General features: G+C 42.4%; 1 protein-coding gene across 1 annotated transcript in view; it reads left to right on the top strand.

Annotated features, from left to right (window-relative positions):
• The window catches only part of Enpep (glutamyl aminopeptidase), an 83,965-nt gene that overhangs the window by 42,483 nt on the left and 23,025 nt on the right, over positions 1-18,457 (top strand). Inside the window, exons 9-11 of the mRNA XM_004867585.4 lie at positions 693-758; positions 875-1,026; positions 8,458-8,537. Of these exons, the coding sequence (XP_004867642.1) occupies positions 693-758; positions 875-1,026; positions 8,458-8,537 (298 nt within the window). The remainder of the gene's footprint in view (positions 1-692; positions 759-874; positions 1,027-8,457; positions 8,538-18,457) is intronic.

Genomic DNA, 18,457 nt, shown 5'->3' with positions numbered 1-18,457 from the left:
CTCCACTTCTGTATTTCCAAGACTTCCGCCTCTAAAACAGGACACGTAACTCTAAGCCAGCAGGGACGTGGACGTGTCCCGAGCCCCCGCCTCGGGAATAGCCACGCTATACCTGACAGCTCGCGCACAGGTTTATGAGCAGCTCTGCCCAAGGGGACATTTTCTGCTTAAAGATTCACATTTCTAAAATACCTGAACAGCGAAGACTTACTCGGTAGAGCAAATAATTTTCTCCTCCGCCATTATTATCATTGATATTCAGGAGGTTTCATATTTGTTTTTTTTTGGAGCAGAGATCAGTAAACTTCCCTATAGGCTGAGGGCCGGGGATTTAGCTCAGTGGTTTCACTGCCTGCTGCGCAAGCTCAAGGACCCGAGTTCGATCCCCGGTACCAAAAAACAAAAAAACCCCCAAGAAACTCTATAGGCCGAATCTGGCCCACCTCCCATTATTTCAAGGTTCATGACCTAGAAAAGGGATCTGTATTTTAAAATCATTGAAAAATCAAAAGAAGAGATTTTATAACATGAAAATGATATAAAATCCCACTATCAGTGTGCATAAATGATATTTTATTGGAAGTCAGCCACGCTCACTAATTTACACGCGGTCGGTCACTGTTTGGGGGCTGCCGTGAGGATGAGAAAAGCCAACACTGAGTTCTAAAGTATTTATTATTTTTCACATACAGATTTACTTGCAAAAATTTCAATTCAAGAATGCAAAAACTTCAGATTTTTGGGAAGCCTTGGAAGAGGTAAGAAAGAGGACGTCCCCGAGTGTTTCTTAGATTTGCCAACCGCGTCTCTCATTATCTGCTCCTCTTCCTCTCCCTTGGTCTGTGAATGAGCCCATCTCCGTTTTCCACGCCAGGCCAGCAGCCTGCCCATACGGGAAGTGATGCACAGCTGGACCAGCCAGATGGGCTACCCCGTGCTGACCGTCAGCAGCGGCAGGGCCGTCCGGCAGCAGCGCTTCCTGCTGGACGCCAGCGCGGACCCGGCGCAGCCGCCCTCGGCTCTCGGGTAAGGCTCCCGGCCGTGCGAGTCCGTCCCGTCCGCGTGCAGGCCCAGAGCCGCGCGGTACCGGCCCGGCTGGCCCCGCTGGGCTGCGCGCCTGCCGGGTCTGCTGCCCGGACCCCGCCCAAGGGCGAGCGTGAGTCGTGCGGGCCAGGGCGGGCCAGGGTGAGGAGGCTGCCCGGGCGGGCGGTGACCCGGGCGAGCTCGGCAGAGGGAGCTCAGGGCCCCTCCTCCTGCCTCCCACGGTGCAGCTGCCCGGTGGAAGGGGCGGGGCGCCTGGGCAGGCCTGGCCGGGGAAGCGGCTGCTCAGAAACACACTTCCTCCTCTGATCAAGGAAAACCAGCTTAGGGTGTTTTCTTTTCAGTGCTACAGATGGAATTCAGGGCCTTCACACTGAGCTACATCCACAGCCCGTTTTTCATTCCTTATTTTGAGGCAGGGTCTTGCTAAGTCACTAAATTGCCCAAGGTGGGCTTGGCCTTGCATCTGCAATCTTCCCGCCACAGTCTCCCAGAGTACTGGGATTACAGGTGTGTGCTACCGCACCAGGCCAGCTCTTCTCTCTTTAATATGAACGGACCATCAAGGGTCACAGGATACAGGAAAAATACACACGCATAAAATGTTACAATCTCATGGGAACAAACAAACAAAAAATCTGACTCTAGAAGATGCATAATGAAGGAAACAAAATAAACTTCTGAAATGATTCAGAGATCAAAGAATAAGACAGGATACTGGTACCTGGGTTCACGAACTCGCATCTCTCCACGATTCTGGTCACAAATGAAACTGACAAGAACCAAATCAAACTTCCCCATAAGGTCGGCATAGAGCCTGATCGCTGAATTTGATCTGGCTCTTGTCCAACTCAGTTAGCGGCCAGAATCGTGGAAAGAATCAAGGTACTTGGAAGAGACAAACGGATAACACAAAAGAGTTCTAGAAGATTCCATTTTTGCTTGTCAAAAAAAATATTAGGCCAATTGGAAGTAAATTTGAGAAATTCTCCAAAAATGTAGTGCAAACACACATATAGCTAGGAAACATAAAAGAGAAGACAAATGTGGAAAACCTAGCACCTGACTAATAGAACGCAGAAATTGAAAGGATGAATTATATATATATATTTAAAAAGATACAAGGATTCTGATTAAAAGGTGCCCATTAGTACACAGCACAGAAAGGAAAAATAAAAATAAAAAACCAGGCTGGGGGTGCTCAGCGGTAGAGCAGGCACTTAAACCATGGCTTTTTAACACCGGCTCTTCTAGAGTCTGATTAATGAGGAGCTTATGTACAAAGTCTCCTGAGCATTTAAGCAGCTCTATTTCGATTAATTAGATACTTAATTAAGCAAATGCTCTTGCATATAACATTTATAGAAACCGATCAATGTAATCATTCTTCTAAACACTACTAGTTAATATTTTATTAAATTAATTTCTAATTTCAAAATACAAACACCTAAATAAGGAGGTTTATAAGTCTATTTGTAAAAATTTCCTTTATACTTTTATAAATCTAACTAATTAAAACACAGATATATTGTATCAAAATTTAAAGATATTTTATCATGTTAAAATCAAACCCTTGACTTTATCAAACAACATTTTTCTAGACATTTAAACATAGCTATTAAATTACTGTTTTCTAAGTATCTTAATTAGAATTACAAATCCAGAGCCAGGTGCGGTGGTGCACACCTGTAATCCCAGGACTCTGGGAGGCTGAGGCCGAAGGATTCCAAGTTTGAGCCCAGCCTGGGCAATTTAGCAAGACCCTACTCTGTCTCAAAAAAATAGAGTCTAGTAGAACAGAATAAGAGCTGGGGGTGTATCTCACTGGCACTGCACCTGCCTGACAAGTGCAAGGTCCTGAGTTCTATCCTCAGTATAGGGGGGAAAAAGACTAGAATAGAATAGAATAAAAAATAAAACAGGGCTGGGCATATAGTTTAGTGCAAAGCCCTGGTTTCAATTTCCAGTACCAAAAAAATGTTTCATTACAAATCCTTTATATCTTTTCCTCTAATTTGTCTCAGATTTTAAAAAGTGTTTCCAATAATGTAAAATCTGACAAAGCACGCACAGCACCACAGGGATGGCAAAACTAGCCTCATTTGAAGGACTATAACCTCTCCAAAGTCTTAGCACTATGAACGTTTCTGTATAATTAAGTCGTTACTTTCGTACATATTTCTGGGGCACCAACCACCCCTTCCCAGCTGAAGGGAACAAACCCAGTCTCACATGCCCAGCCCTGGGTCTGTCCCCAGGAAACCTCACTCATCCTTTGGGACGTTGTCCCGGCCCTGCGTATCCAGCTGTGCCCTGGAAGCACAGATGCAGTGACCGGAGCGCACAGTGGGTCACTGGTCCCAGGGGCTGGAGTTAGCTCCCCACCCCTGGAAGAGATGCCAACACCCACAACCTAAAGGAGGCAAGGTTTACGGCACTCACAGTTTCAGTCCATGGTCCAAGGCAGCAGCAGGATGGCAGAGGGGCCTGGCTGAGCAGATGCTCGCCCCATGGCGGCCAGGAAGCAGACAGCGAAGGGGGGAGAGAGGAGGGAGCAGAGCCTCCAGGCCATGCCCCGGTGACCCCATCTCTGATGAGGCCCCACCTCTGAACAGCACATTCAGCTATGGACTCACGAGGGCATTAATCCAATGGCGCGTATGGCGCCCCGTGATCCAGTCACCTGAGGCTTTTGGGGGACATTTAGACCTAAACCGTAACACTGGGCAGTGTTCAGTTTCACCCATGCCCCATTTTTACTGTCCCCCCTTTTCAACTTTTCTTACTGTACTTAGTGGCGGTAGAACTTCATGCCTATGCATGAGGGTCCTCTGGTCTCCATGGCCTGATTCTCACTGAAGGACTCTCTGTCCTCTTTACCTCCTCCCTAGTGGTTTCATGGTCATTATTTCATAATCACATGTGTAAATTATCACAGCATCAGTGAGTAGAACCACACGAGAAGAAGGGAGAATTTCCAGGTGTGCAGAAAGCATTTCGGACACTGTTCAGTGACTATAAATTGGTTCCTTTGTAGTTACTGTTTTCTATTCTAGCGCGCTAACTTGGCCAATGTTTGGACTGCTCAAGCCTGTAGATATTAAAATCTTAAAACATTTTCCCTCTTGTGAAGCAGGCTTCCATTTGGAAAGCGGCTCAGTAATTAGTCTCTGCTGTCACATGGGGCCCCGATTGGGGCGGGAAGCGTGGGCTGAGGTCACAGATGCTCATCCCCAGGATGCGATATTGAAGGTGAATAAATTCACCCGGGCGGGGTGACCCTCCGGGATGTTAAAACAGCAGCTGTAATACGCGCGAAGGCCCCAGAGTTAAGAGGAGCCAGCCCCGCACTTACTGAGCACCAAGTGGCTCGCATGATTTGAGGCACAGTGAGTGTATTTGTAAGAGCAGGTGAAGCAGCGCGTGATGGAGGAAGTCCTTCAGGGTCACCTAGAGACAAATCCGGAAGTCCTGCCTGAACACAGGCTCCTAGGAACCGACAGCCCTGAGCCGCAGGAGGTGTGGGAGCGGAGGTGCAGGGCAGGCCCGCGCATGCACCCACGCTGAAGTTCTGGACGGTGGGGTGCGCGGGTTCCGGGCAGAATCGTCATGGTCAGGATCCCGCAGCATCTGTGAAGGCTCCCCCGGCTGCGGTGTGCAGGGCAGACCGGGCACGGGTCTGGGTGGAAGCCGGGAGACCCCGGTGACAGGTGTGGGAGGCGTGACAGAGGAGGGCCGGGCTGCCTCGTGCGGGTGGTCCGCAGATTGGGGTGGAGCGAAGACTTTCTCATTAGAAACTAAACCGTTCGCAGGAGACCCGGCCAGGTGAGTTTGCGGAGAGCAAGCTCCCTCTAGACCTCTGTCTTCACCTTGTAGGCCGGGGTCCAGCCGTATTTCTAGAGAAGGAAGGACGGGCTTGGACTTGCCTTCAGATTTTAATTCAGTTGCTAGAATCAACACAGGAGTCTTCCGTAATCGTTCTGTTAACTATAAACTGCTTCTTTTACGGTTACCGTTTTATGTTCTAGCAAAGGAGATTGGATTTATTTAATGCTGCTGGAGTCTTCGGCTATTACGATAGAAAGGAAAGACATTCTCTTGCAAGACGAGTTTCCATGGGGAAGTTTCCCCGGAGCTGTCTTGTCCTTCGCTATGGATCCACAGATTGGTGAAACCCGAAACAGCCCACACTGGTCTGGGTCCACAGGGCTGGATTTTTTAACCATTTCTTGGACATGAATTCTTTTCCACACAGACAATTTTATTACCAAGTGAATTAGATATATCATCAGATATAAAATCACTTTTTAAACAACAAGCCTTTAATTTTATTCACTAAGACCTAGAGAATGGGGATACATTAACATTTACACTTTTTTCTAGTATTTGTCTTTATTGTCTGCCCTCAAGTGTGGTTTTTATTTTATTTATATTCATAAAAGCATGATTTTTAGTGGTCATTTATCATAAAGTCAATACACTTATTCTGGTTTTGTAAGGAAAAAAGTTTCATATGAATATGAAAAGAAACTTTAGAAAATAAATTCTTCCCTGTTGAGAGCATTTGTTAAGAATCAATAGTAGCTGCTGACTGAATAAGAGGGGTTCCAGCAAGTGAGTCTTCCTTATTTTTCCTGTTATTTAAAAAACTAAATCATGGTAAGTGCCTTCCCATACCCAGAAAGGAAGGGGTTCTTTTCTAAGTTTGGAGGCTTGAAAGCCCCCCCTCCCCCATTCCTGTGTACTCTGTCTGGGAGGCAGTGTGAGCGGTTAGCTCTTCCCGGAGTTGCACGGCGCCTCTGCTAGTTGCTCACTGTTTAATTGGAGATTAGAAACACTTAGCAACAGAGCTGTTAACTCAAAAGGGCCCAAGGAGAGTACAGGACCATCTCGTGTAAATGGAACACTCCCCCTCCATCAGAAGGACTACCTCCCCTTCCTGCCTGCCTTCCTCTCCTTCTTTCTCCTGTGGTACAGGGGATTGAACCCAGGGTCCCCGTGTGCTAGGCCAGCGCTGTAGCTCTGGGCTCCATGCCCAGTGTCAGGTGGGCTTTCAGCCTTTGACAAGCCTTTCCTTGTGAGCAGGCAGCACCCCTGGGGCTGGGTGTGTCATGCTGGGGCAGTGAAAGTCAGTTTCTGTGGAGAAAATAAGATGCGCCACGTTTAATATGAAGGGAGCCTGTTATATACCTAGGGCACCAATTATGCCCTTAAAAGATGAATTCTGATTCTCTTGAATTTTAGATGGCATGGAGAATACTCTATCATTTCATTTACACAATTTTCATTTCTTGACATTTTACATTCCTAAATCTGACATTTTACTCAGTTTAGAGAAGATTAAACTCTATAACACTAAAATTATAAAATTACGTAGCCTCACCCTGCCCCTTTTGTCTTATGATGTCTTAAGGATCTCCAGGCAGCGTGTTTGTACCCGGCCTTGGTAGCATAGCTTCCAGCTGCTTTTTTGCTTCTTTTTTTTTTTTTTTGGTACCGGGGATCGAACTTGGGTCCTTGGGCTTGCAAGGCAGGTGGAGAAACCACTAAGCTAAATCTCTAGCCCTCCAGCCACCTTTAAGCGTGGTGTGGTCCTGGCCATCGTGGCTTAGCAAGGACAGTCAAGATGTGAAATCTCTACCATGCTCATAGGTTTCTGCCAGCTCTGCTGTTTCCATCAGGCTGGTCCTGGGGAAGACGAGGAGGAAGGAAATGTCATTGTATGGGCAACGCCAGATCAGCGAATCAGTGGCAGAGTGAGAGGTATAGGTTGAGGCTGCTTTAAAATGCTTCCTCGTGAAGGATCAACTTGAGTCATTTGTAGGAAAATAGATGCACCTCGAGATCACAATGTTAAGTGAACTAAATCAGACACAAGAGTTTAAATATCGCATCGTTTGTTATATGAGACCAAAGTATAAATGGAGAGCAAAATAAAAGATAGATCATAGGAAATAGGAAGATAGATCTTGACAAAGCCAACCAAGAGATGTGGCGTGGGAGGGTGCAGAGGGGAAGGGGAAGAAGAGGAATTAAGATGTGTCATAGCATCACAACCCTAAAAGAGTGTAGTAATCATGTACTGCAAGCATGTACCAGTAAAAATTAAAGTAATAATAATTGAGAAGCGCTTCTTTGTCTCCAAGCTGCAAGGCTCTTAGGGTGGTCGCCCTGAAAGCAGAGCAGAGATGGCCACTGCCATGAACGTGACTCCCTAGCGGGGTTTCCAGGGGAGACGGGGCGTGGAGGGCAGGCCCCCGGGGAAGGTCGGGCTGGGCACAAAGTGCTGCAGGTGATCCTGAGGCGTGGGGCAGGGTGGGCCTCACAGCCGCTGGGCATGGTGGATGGCAGTGGCCCAGGAACCCGGTGTCGTGTCGGCGCTGTTAGGGGAGGTGTACTGGCGTCTGGGTGTGCTAGGATGACAGAGACACAAAGGTAAAGGTGACGCAGTCCACGGCCAGTCCCAAGAAAATGATTTACATATGACTTCATGAAACGGGAAGCCCAAACAGTGCCCTGCAGGAAACTCCAAAAGGCCTAGTAAAAGTCCTGCAAACTCCTTCAACAGTTACAAAGCAAAGGATTACTTCTTTCCTGTAGCTAGCCCACGTATTTTCTCCTTGAATGACATCAGTTTTACTGTTTCTTATGAGGAAGAAATGCCAACCCTAACTCCCCGGTAAGGAATCGAGTACTAACAGCTGGCCCAGCGGGGATGGAAATTCAGAGCTGCCGTTGGCACACGGGTCTGCACTCTGGATTGCCTGTTCTCTCCAATATATGAGATGATGTGAGGACAAACTGTCAACAAGACACTTCCGGTCTCCTTTCTGAGACTTCTGCACAACAGAGTAGCTAGCGAGAGTGACTGGAGCCCCAGAGCATGCCTATCTTAGGCCATCCCCTCAGCAGCTGGGTCCTCCTGATCCTAACTCACACATGTTTAGAGGGAGATGGCAGTGGTGATACAATTTCAGTATTACTTCTCTCATGTATTTCATTCACAGAATTTTACAGATTGCCTTTTGAATTCTAATAACATTTTATAACTATAACATACTAGAGTTTTAAAACTCCAGCATACTAGAGTTTAAACAAGTATGCATGCATACAAATGTGCAATATCATAATGTCTTGTATGTATGCAATTTATGCAGCATCTGTATTTCAAAGCCTCAAGAATAATTTTCCTCAGCTTTAGCTACTTTTTGATGCAATTCTGTATTTTATGGATTTCTAGAAATTGAGAGCAGTTGGGCTATCTTCATCCCTAAAGGTTTTGCATTAACTGTGTTAGTTGCATACTGCACACAGGGCAATTAGTTATAATGCAAATGTGCTTGTCTATTGTTTATTACTTTTGAAATTTTATCTTTTGCTAATAAAAGTTAAATTTTTCTTTTTTAAAAATTTTAGTTACACATGGAATATTCCAGTTAGATGGACCGAAAAAAATCTATCAGATATTACAGTCTACAATAGGTCAGAAAAAGGAGGTAAATATCAATTGATTTATTTCTTCTTTGAATCGATGTGCTACATTAATCTACTATAAGCATAAAAATCAACAGTGACATTGGAAGTTATGTAACTTTTAGCTAAAAGAGATTTCTTAAATAATTTGCCAGCAATTCCAAATCTTTATCTATATTGAGGACTTTTCTACCTTGAGATACTGTTTTTATGATTTATCAGGAGTGATACAATGATACATACTCACAATCAAGGATAGAGGTACATACCCAACCCTCGGAAGACGACGAAGGCCTACACTGATTTCCTCCCTTCCGTCCTATCAGATAGTTAACCCATTGAATTACTTAAAATGATATATAATGAGCCTTTTTAAAAATGCTCTGATTTAGTCCATTCATTCTCTTCAAATATATTTCTATGTTCTCTTTCTATAGATTTGTCTTTTCCTCACTTGGAAAATCTTATGTGAAAGCAATGAAATGTTACCACAGACCTCCAGATCACTGGGAAAATAATAAATAAAGCAGGTTTTACACCAGTCCCAACAGGTTCTTGCTCTTCATCCTTTTACCCTTGTACTTGTTTTGTGTTTCAAACAGTTCTTATCAAAGACAAATTGGCCTCTTCTTCCCTCCCTGCCTCCCTCCCCTGGGGACTTTGCCTCAGAGTGGCATTTGGTGTGGGGCCCTCTTGAGGCTAAAAGTAGAGCATTCATCCTCCATGTGGCCATGCCCGCAGCAGCGCGACCCTCTACAATAATGCCTGGCACGGGGATTTTACCCGTTTCCAGTAGGATAAAAGAAAAGCATGATGTAGATACAACTCACATACCACACAACTCACGCATTTGCCTTACGAATTTCTTTATTGTCCTCTGTCCCCAAGGTACTGCCCCAGCCCCAATTCCATGTACACTCCGGTGGTCTTCGTTACATTCACAAATGTGTGAAATCATCGTCATAGCCACTGTTAGAGCATTTTCATCACCTCAGAAACCCCACCCCTTTAGGCGCTGCTCCTCTACCTTCCCATACCCCACCCCAAAGAGCCACTGATTCTTTATTTCTCTATAGCTTTATCTATTCTAGACAATTGCATATAAACAAAATGACATACGTAGTGTTTTCTATCTTTTTTCAATTAATATTTACAGGATTTACCCATGTTGTAGCCTATGAGTGCTTTATTCCTTTTTATTGCCAAGATATACCCCATTGTATAGATAAATCACCTGTTCTTTACCAGCTGATATTTGAACCATTTCCACCCTTCATCGTGTATGAATAATGCTGCTGTGATCATTTGTGTACAGGTTCTTCTGTAGCTCCAGTACGTTCTCTCAGCCTGCTTTTTTTTTTTTTAACTCTTTATTGCAAACTCTTATGATTATGGTTTTACTGTGAACTCTACCAGCTTTGGTGTCATGGAAGTAAGGCTCCTGCCTCTAGGGCCTTCTTAACAGAGACCACTGATACAGCCGAGCTTTCCCTTCATCATTTATGTCAGCAGTTATTATGACACTGTGTCAGCTGTCCTCCTGAAATCCCAGTAATGCCATTGTGTCTTAGTATTTACTTACATTTTGGTTGTGTGTGAGCACCAAGTTCTTTTGTTTTTTTCTTAAATTCTTTCATTGGTACATTTTAGGTATACAATACGTTTACATTTATCATTGGGTGCTTGTACCTGTACATGATGTATCTTGGTTCTTATTTTTTCCCCATTACCTGTGCACCCTTCACCCCTAAACCCTTCCCTATTTACATAGACTTCATTTCCATTTTTTTTTCTTTTCTCATAAATTTTTCTTTCCATTCTTTCCTTTTCCCATCTCCTCCCACCACCCCTACCCCTTTGGACCTTTTCCTATTTCAAAGAATCGATTATTAGTTATTAATCCTTTTAATCCTTATTTACACTCTCAGTTTCTCAAAATAGAGAAACTACTCGGTATTTACACATGTGTATCCTATTTATTTCACTTGAGTATCGCCTCAATATGCATCCATTTAGCTATAAATGACTCTACTTTCTCATTCTTTATGGATGAGTAGTACTCCATTTTATAAAAAAAAAACCACATCTTCTTTATCCAGTCTCCAGTTGATGGACATTTGGGCTGTTTCCAAGCTTTAGCTATTATAAACTGTGCCTCTATAAACATGGGTGCACATATGTGGTATGATTATTTTAATTTTTTGGGGAAAATACCCAGCAGGGGAATAGCTGGATCAAATGGGACCTCCAGCCCTAGTTCTTTGAGGTATCTCCATACTGATTTCCACAGTGGTTACACCAGTCTGCACTCCCACCAACAATGGAGAAGGGTTCCTTTCTCCCCACACCCCCGCCAGCATTTGTTATTGGTTGATTTCTTGACAGCAGCCATTCTTTGTGGGGTGAGGTGGAATCTCAGTGTTGTTTTCATCTGCATCTCTCAAATGACCAGTGATGTTGAACATTTTTTCATATGTTTGTTTGCTGCTTTTACTTCTTTGTCTGAGAAATGTCTGTTCATTTCAGATGCCCATTTTTGAATTGGGTCTTTGAATTTTGGGGGGTCTGATTTTTTTTCAGTTCTTTATATATTCTAGATAGTAGCTCTTTGTCTGAGTTACAGCTGCTAAAATTTTTTCCCACGTTGTAGGTTGTCTGTTAGCTCTGTTGGTGGTTTCTCTTGCAGTGCAGAAGCTTTTTAATAAGATGAAATTCCGGTTGTTGATTCTTTGTGCAAGTTCCCATGCTATTGAGATTTTGTTCATAAAGTCTTTTCCTATGCCAATGTCTTCAAGAGTTCTACCTAACTTATCTTCCAGCAAGTTTAGTGTTTCTGTCTTAATATTTAGATTTTTAATCCACTTCGATCTTAGTTTAGTGCATGGTGATAGATATGGGTCTAATTTTAATCTCTGACAGGTTGAAATCCAGTTTTTCCAACACCATTTATTAAATAGGCTATCTTTGCTCCAATGAGGGTGGTTGGCTGCTTTGTTAAAGATGAGGTGGCTGAGTATGTCTGGAGTTGTTTCTGCATCTTCTAGTCTATTCCACTGATCCTCAGGTCTGTTCCTTTGCCAGTACCATGCTGATTTTATCACAGTAGCTTTGTAGTATAGCTTCAAGTTGGGTATTGTGATTCCCTGAGCTGTGTCTCTGTTGCCCAGAATTGCTTTAGCTATTCTAGGTCTCTTATGGTTCCAAATGAATTTTTGGATTGTTTTCTCTAGTTGTGTGAAGTATATTGTTGGAATTTCAATTGGCATTGCATTAAATCTATGTACTAGTTTTGGAAGTATGGCCATTTTCACTATATTGGTTCTTCCTACCCAAGAACAAGGGATGTCTTTCCATTTTCTTATATTCTCCTCAATCTCCTTTTTCAGGGTGCTGTAGTTTTCAGTGTAGAGGTCTTTTGCTTCCTTTGTTACATTGATTCCTAGATATTTCATTTTTTTTGGATGCTATTATAGAAGGAATTATTTCCCTAATTTCTCTCTCACTGAGTCTATTTGTTTATAAGAAGGCTATTGTTTTTTGAGTGCTGACCTTATATCCAGCTACTCTACTGAATCTGTCAATTAAGTCTAGAAGTCTTTTGGTGGAGGTTTTTGGGTCTTCTATGTAAAGTATCATATCATCAGCAAATAATGAGAGCTTAACTTCTTCCTTTCCTATCTTTATTCCTTTTATGTCTTTCTCTTTTCTAATTGCTGTGGCTGATGTTTCCAGAACTATATTGAACATGAGTGGTGATAGTGGGCATCCTTGTCTTGTTCCTGATTTTAGTGTGAAAGTTTTCAGTTTTTGACCATTTAGTTGGCTATTGGTTTTTCATAGATAGCCTTAATCAGGTTGAGATAAAGACCTTCTACTCCAATTTTCTGTAGGGTTTTTTATCATGAGCGAGTGCTGGGTCTTGTCAAATGCTTTTTCTGCATCTTTTGAGATGCTCATATGGTTTTTGTCCTTGGCTCTGTTAATATGGTGTATTACATTTATTGATTTACGAATGTTGAACCATCCTTGCATCCCTGGGATAAATCCGACTTGGTCAGGGTGTGTGATCTTCTTCATGACCCTCTGTATTCTGTTTGCCAGTATCTTGTGGAGGATTTTTACATCTATGTTCATTAGGGAGATTGGCCTGTAGTTCTCTTTTTGGGTTGGGTCTTTCCCTGGTTATGGAATCAAAGTAACACTTGCTTCCGGGAATGAATTTGGAAGCCTTGCTTCCCTTTCAATTTCCTTGATGAGTTTAAAGAGTAATGGCGATAGTTCTTCTTTAAATATCTCGTAGAATTCAGCAGTGAAGCCATCAGGACCTGGGCTTTTCTTTGTTGTAAATATTTTATTACATTTTCAATTTCACTCATTGTAATTGTAATTTAGAATTTCTATATCTTCTTCATTTAACTTTGGCAATTCATATGTATCTAGGAATCTGTCCATTTCTTCTGTGTTTTCCATTTTACTAGAGTATAGTTTCTTAAAGTAGGTATTGATGATCCTCTGGATTTCTGCTGGATCTGTTGTGACTGCTCCTTTTTCATTCTTAATTGCATGGATTTGAGCCTTTTCTTTCCTTTTTTTGATAAGGTTGTCTAAAAGTTTACTGATTTTATTTATTCTTTCAAAAAAACCAACTCATTGATTCATTAAGTTTTTTGTATCATTCTCTTAGTCTCCATTGCATTGATTTCTGTTCTGATCTTTATAATTTCCTCTCTTGTGTGAGCTTTGGGTTTGTTATTCTATTCTTTTTCTAGGAGTTTGAACTTCTGTATTAGGTTATTTATCTGAGTTCTGTCTGTTTTCCTAATATGGGCATTCACCACTATGAATTTCTCGTGTAGAACTGTTTTCATTGTGTCCCATAGATTCCTGTATGTTGTACTGGCATTATCATTTACTGTGAGTACCAAGTTCTATCCCATGTGGTCCACCTTCTGCCCATTTCCTTCCCCATAAGCACTTTTGCTGAAAGAAAATGGAGAAGAGAGAAAAAAGACACTTAAAAATATGTAACAGCACTAGTATAAGGCATAGAAAGAAGGTTAGGATTTCACTGGGTAGTTTTCAGTGGGTTTGGTAAAACTATGACCACATATTTTCCCCACTCTTCACCATGTTTAAATGAAGGTTGGAAGAAAGTCTTGGCAGCAGCTTGATTTGCTGTTTACAGATATAAAAACATGAATAATTCATCTATCCTAACAGAATTTATCCAGCATTTTCATAGAATGGGAATAAACTTATACCATTGAGTTTACCAGATAAATAAGCCTTCCTTTATAAATTTACTTATAAAATAAATTTCAAAAGTTGAGAATAAACATTCTTTTTATATTTATTATGTGTTTACTAGGTAAACCATTGGAATGCTGAATTTAATCCTCAGTCAATTAGTTAATTCTTTCAGGGAAGCATTTATGGCACATGCCTATAATCCCAGTACTGGGGGCGGAGCTTGTGGCAGGCGGACTGCAAATTCAAGGCCAGCCTAGGAAGCATGGCGAGGTCTGTCTCAAAGATAAAACAAAAAAGCAGGTATTATTAAAGTGACCACACCCGCCAGATGCAGGGTAGGTGTGGAGATAGTGCGGGTGGGGGAAGCACAGCCCTCCCCTGTGTAGACGCAGTGCAGGGCCAGGCCAGCACATGGGCACAGCATGGCTCTGGGGCGCTGGTGTGGCGATTCAGAAAGTGAGGGGCGAGGGCACAAGCGCCCCAGCCTGGACTGGGGACAGGACAGGCTACTTCAAAATGACAGCTAGCCGAGAGTTGAGGAGCTGGCTGTGGAGAGGAGCGGGTGACGGGATTGGCCGAGGGTGGGGACCTGTCCCAAGGACAGAGGGCTGGCGGGGGCGGGGCCCCTCCTCCTGTCCCCCTCCGCTGAGGTTCGCACTTTTGCTCTGACTGCTGACTTATCTGTGCCTCTCCTCCCCTCGATGTTCCTTGAGGAACTGGCACTCTCCCTGTTGTCCTCCCTGTCCTAGCTCTCCCAGTGCTATCAGTAGGCACCTAACGCTTGCTTATGGAGTGGGAGGATGCAGAAATGAGGGAGGCAGTGGATGGATGGATGGACGATGCCTGAAAATGCTCTCACACAGCCTTGATGACAAACGCACCTTTATCTGGGGCTTCAGGATCATGACCGGTCACTTACCCACAAGCAAACTAGACCTCTCCTACTTCAAAGGGCCTGCTCCATTTTTAGGCTGTGCACTAAGTTCCTGTTTCCTGTTTGAGGACATCTTTGCTCTCAGCTCAGGGCCAGATGACAAACATGTCCTGAGTGTACTGAATGGGCGCTCGGCTCATGTTACCCACTGCCCTCCTCCCGTTCTTTGATGATTCACCAGCTAGAAATCCCCTGGCCAACAGTGGGACTGCCTCGAGATCTCTCATTTACAGGCACCTTGTACATGATCTTTTAAGCATTAGAAAAAAATGAAACGTGTACTTTTCAACAAGCAAAAGGACCTCTATCAAAAAAACTTTTCTGGCTATTCCAACCTATCCTAAAAAACCCTCTCATTTTAATAAATACTAACTGGATCCCATTTTGAAAGTATTTATTCTTACCAAATAAATTTATTCTTTTTTGTATTAAATTCTTTTATTGGTACATTGTAGGTATACAACACAATTACATTTCTCATTGGGAATTGTACCTTTACATAATGCATCTTGGTTCTTATTTTTTCCCCATTCCTAGCCCTCCCTTCACGCCCTCCACCCTTCCCTATTTACACAGACTTTATTTCCATTTTTTCCATTTTTCATCATTTTTCCTTTCCCTTCTTTCCTTTCCCCTGCCCCTCCCACTACCCCTACCCCTTTGGACCTTTTCTTCCTATTTTACATTATCGATTATTCATTCTAATCATTGGTACATTTTAGGTATACAATATAATGACATTCATCATTGGAAATTTGCACCTTTACATAGTCTCTCTTGGTTCTTATTTTTCACCCTTGCCCAGCCCTCCCTTCAACCCCTCCATTCCTCCCTATTTACAAAGATTTTGTTCCTATTTTTCCATTTTCTCATATTAAGCCTGTTCCCTTCTATCCTTTCCCTTAGCCCTCCCACTTCCTTCCCCTTTGCCCCTTTTCTTCCTATTTCACATGACCTATTGTACATTTAGTCCTTCAAATAAATTTATTCTTACCAAAGCATTACACCCTTCCTTATCCTTATTGCTGCTCTTTCCTCATCAGGATTTTTACTATAAAACAGTCTTTAGAAAGACTTTTTCTATAGAATATTTCATATTAGTTTCATTTGTCCTTATTCCTAGTATTGTTGCATTGTACTTTAATCAAGGTAATAGTAATTTAAGTTGCATATGCTCTCTCTTTTCTTTTTCAACTAAATTATAAACTTGAAGACACAAGCTACACACCCTATTTCTTGTCCCCGTCCACATAATAACAAGGCACTGTGTACACCCGAGGAGTCTGATAGGTCCTCGTCTGCCAGTCTGCTGTATTTTCAGAGATCACTTGTGTACACTTTAGTTATGTCTCTAGCTGTAGTGTCAGCTACTCTCTTGGCTGTCAATGCATCTACATTTAGCAGTATACTATGCTTTTGCTTTTAATTTGCTGCTCTCTAACACTTAGTGTGATTGCAGCAATCAGTCTTCCAAAAACAGCATCTTTGGATAGGCATCCTGAGAACACAGGGTCTGAGACAGTGTAAGTCCTGAGGGAAATAAAGAGTTTGCTGTGGCTACTTTTCTTACTCCTAGATTGGAAGACACCCTCTGGCTACTTCAGATAACCAAATTCTGACTATCACAGAAATGGGTTTGCTAAAAATTTTAATAGCTATACTTAATTATGTATTCTTAAAATAATGATAAGCATATGTTTCCATATAAATGAATAAGAAGGAAAGACTTTTTTCATTTTTTCAAGCTAGGCTTCATGGAATGTACAAACTGTGGGTGATTATGGATTTGGTTTTGCTGGTTTAGAAGCTCAGTTCTTCAGTTCAACTCTGGTCAACCTCAAGTCTTGGAAGATTTATTCACCTAAACCAAACATACAAGAGATTAACCAAGAATGCTAATTTGCTAATTTACACAGATAAAATATCCTGGCCTAGTGAACCAGTAAACTCATGTCAGCTAATTAGGTGTCTCTTCCCAGGAAGAACGTTTACTTAGTAAGGATTAGAGGAGAGTTAAGGCAGATCGATTATTTTAAAGATGTCATCAAGCTGTGATAGCCAGATATATTGCATGATCCAAGTGGGCCTAATTATTGCATTTAGAAACTATCAATGGTGGCCTGATGCCATAAAAGTTCCTTGTTTGTGCAATAGTTCACAAAGAGATATTCCTGGCTTGCCATCTCTCCCAGGTGGCTCAAATCCTGTTTTCTTGCTTCTTGTAGTTCTTACAACCCCTGGGTGTTGGCTGCCCTAGCTGGATCTTTTGTATCTGAGAAGAGGGGAAGTTAATAGACAACCAGCCTAGTAGTTCATCTGTTACTTCTGTCTATGTTTTGTGGCCAGTTCTCAACTGTGTGCTACTGCCTAACTACCATGATGCATGTAGTCTAACTCTGTGCCAGGAGACCAGAGGGGATCGTGGGTAAACAGCTCACTCTCTCTGCACATATGGACCAGACCTCTCAGAGGCCTGAGCGCTTTGTACACTCAGCTGGGCACCTACTTTTCCCGGGCAGTTGGAGACACCCGGGCAGATCTTCACCGTCCAAATCTCCTTTGCAATTATTCTTCCCAAGCCTCACATCACCACTGGCGATAATCCTTCCACATGATTGGCAGGTTCCATTTTTTCAGATTCTTGTTTGTTGCATGTTACATATTTAAACTACATCTTTTTTTCCAGGCAAGAAAAAAAGTACTGAGATTTGAGGGAGACCCTATAATTATTATCTCAGTACTCACCACGTACTGAGATTTGAGGGAGACCCTATAATTATTACTGCCACAGGCACGAATGCTTTCTTGAATACTTTCTTGAAAGTATTACCAGATGGATAACCAATCCATTTACAATAGACCATGTTAGCCTTAGTTTCAGGGTTTGAAGTTTTCTACCTTGACCCCAAATTTGATGGTGTGTCTTACTTGAAAGTTTCAGCTCTTGAAGCATACTCTGTATGTATTAGTCCCAAAGTACCACTCTTGTACCTTCTAACTCTTTTACTGTTAAGTGTGCATAACTCTTTCATATTACACAGAAAAATAATTTGCTTAAAAGAGTAAAATTATACACTGCCTTTAGATCACCAAAGATGTTCCCCTTATGTAGGAATCTCATGTTATTGCAAGTTATTTGTCTAATTAGTAATTATATAATTACTTATATAAAATAGTAACAAGAGTAATTTTTATATTCTTCCATCTACTTTATTTTTTATATTTTCCAAGTGTTCCATAAAGAACACATATTATTTCTATAATCAGAAAAAAGCTAAAAGGAAACATATACCTAGAACAGGCATCATTATTTCAGTCCTGCTTACTCTTTTTTTTGTACTGGGGATGGAACTCAGGACCTTGTGCTTGTGAGGCAGGCACAGTGCCACTGAGCTAAATCCCTGGCCCTTGTCCTGTTTACTCTTATGTAACTAAACTACTGCAGAGTATTTTCCTGCTGACCACTGTCCTGAAAGTAGTATGAACTTGGAATGTTCTTAACTACTGACTTCCTGGGTCTCAGCTTCCTCATGCATAAAGTGAGAAAAATCACAGTAACTCGAGCCAGGCTCAACTGGGTACATATAATGCATACTAAAATACTGCGGTATTTAGATGGATTGCCAGGAACTTCTCAATGTTATTTATATTTGCTTTGCTATTTATAGAACTGGCAGTGTATCCCCTTTCATAATAATGGGGATAGTTACCATCTGCTGGACACATAAGACAGAACTATGTGACCAACACTTTGCCTAT

Source organism: Heterocephalus glaber, unplaced genomic scaffold (assembly GCF_053883595.1).
Source record: "Heterocephalus glaber isolate CG9 unplaced genomic scaffold, H.glaber_assembly_v1.0 deba00001688, whole genome shotgun sequence".
NCBI lineage: Eukaryota > Metazoa > Chordata > Mammalia > Rodentia > Bathyergidae > Heterocephalus > Heterocephalus glaber.
Note: the sequence above shows the minus strand (reverse complement) of the source record. Positions and strands in the feature narration are given on the sequence as shown.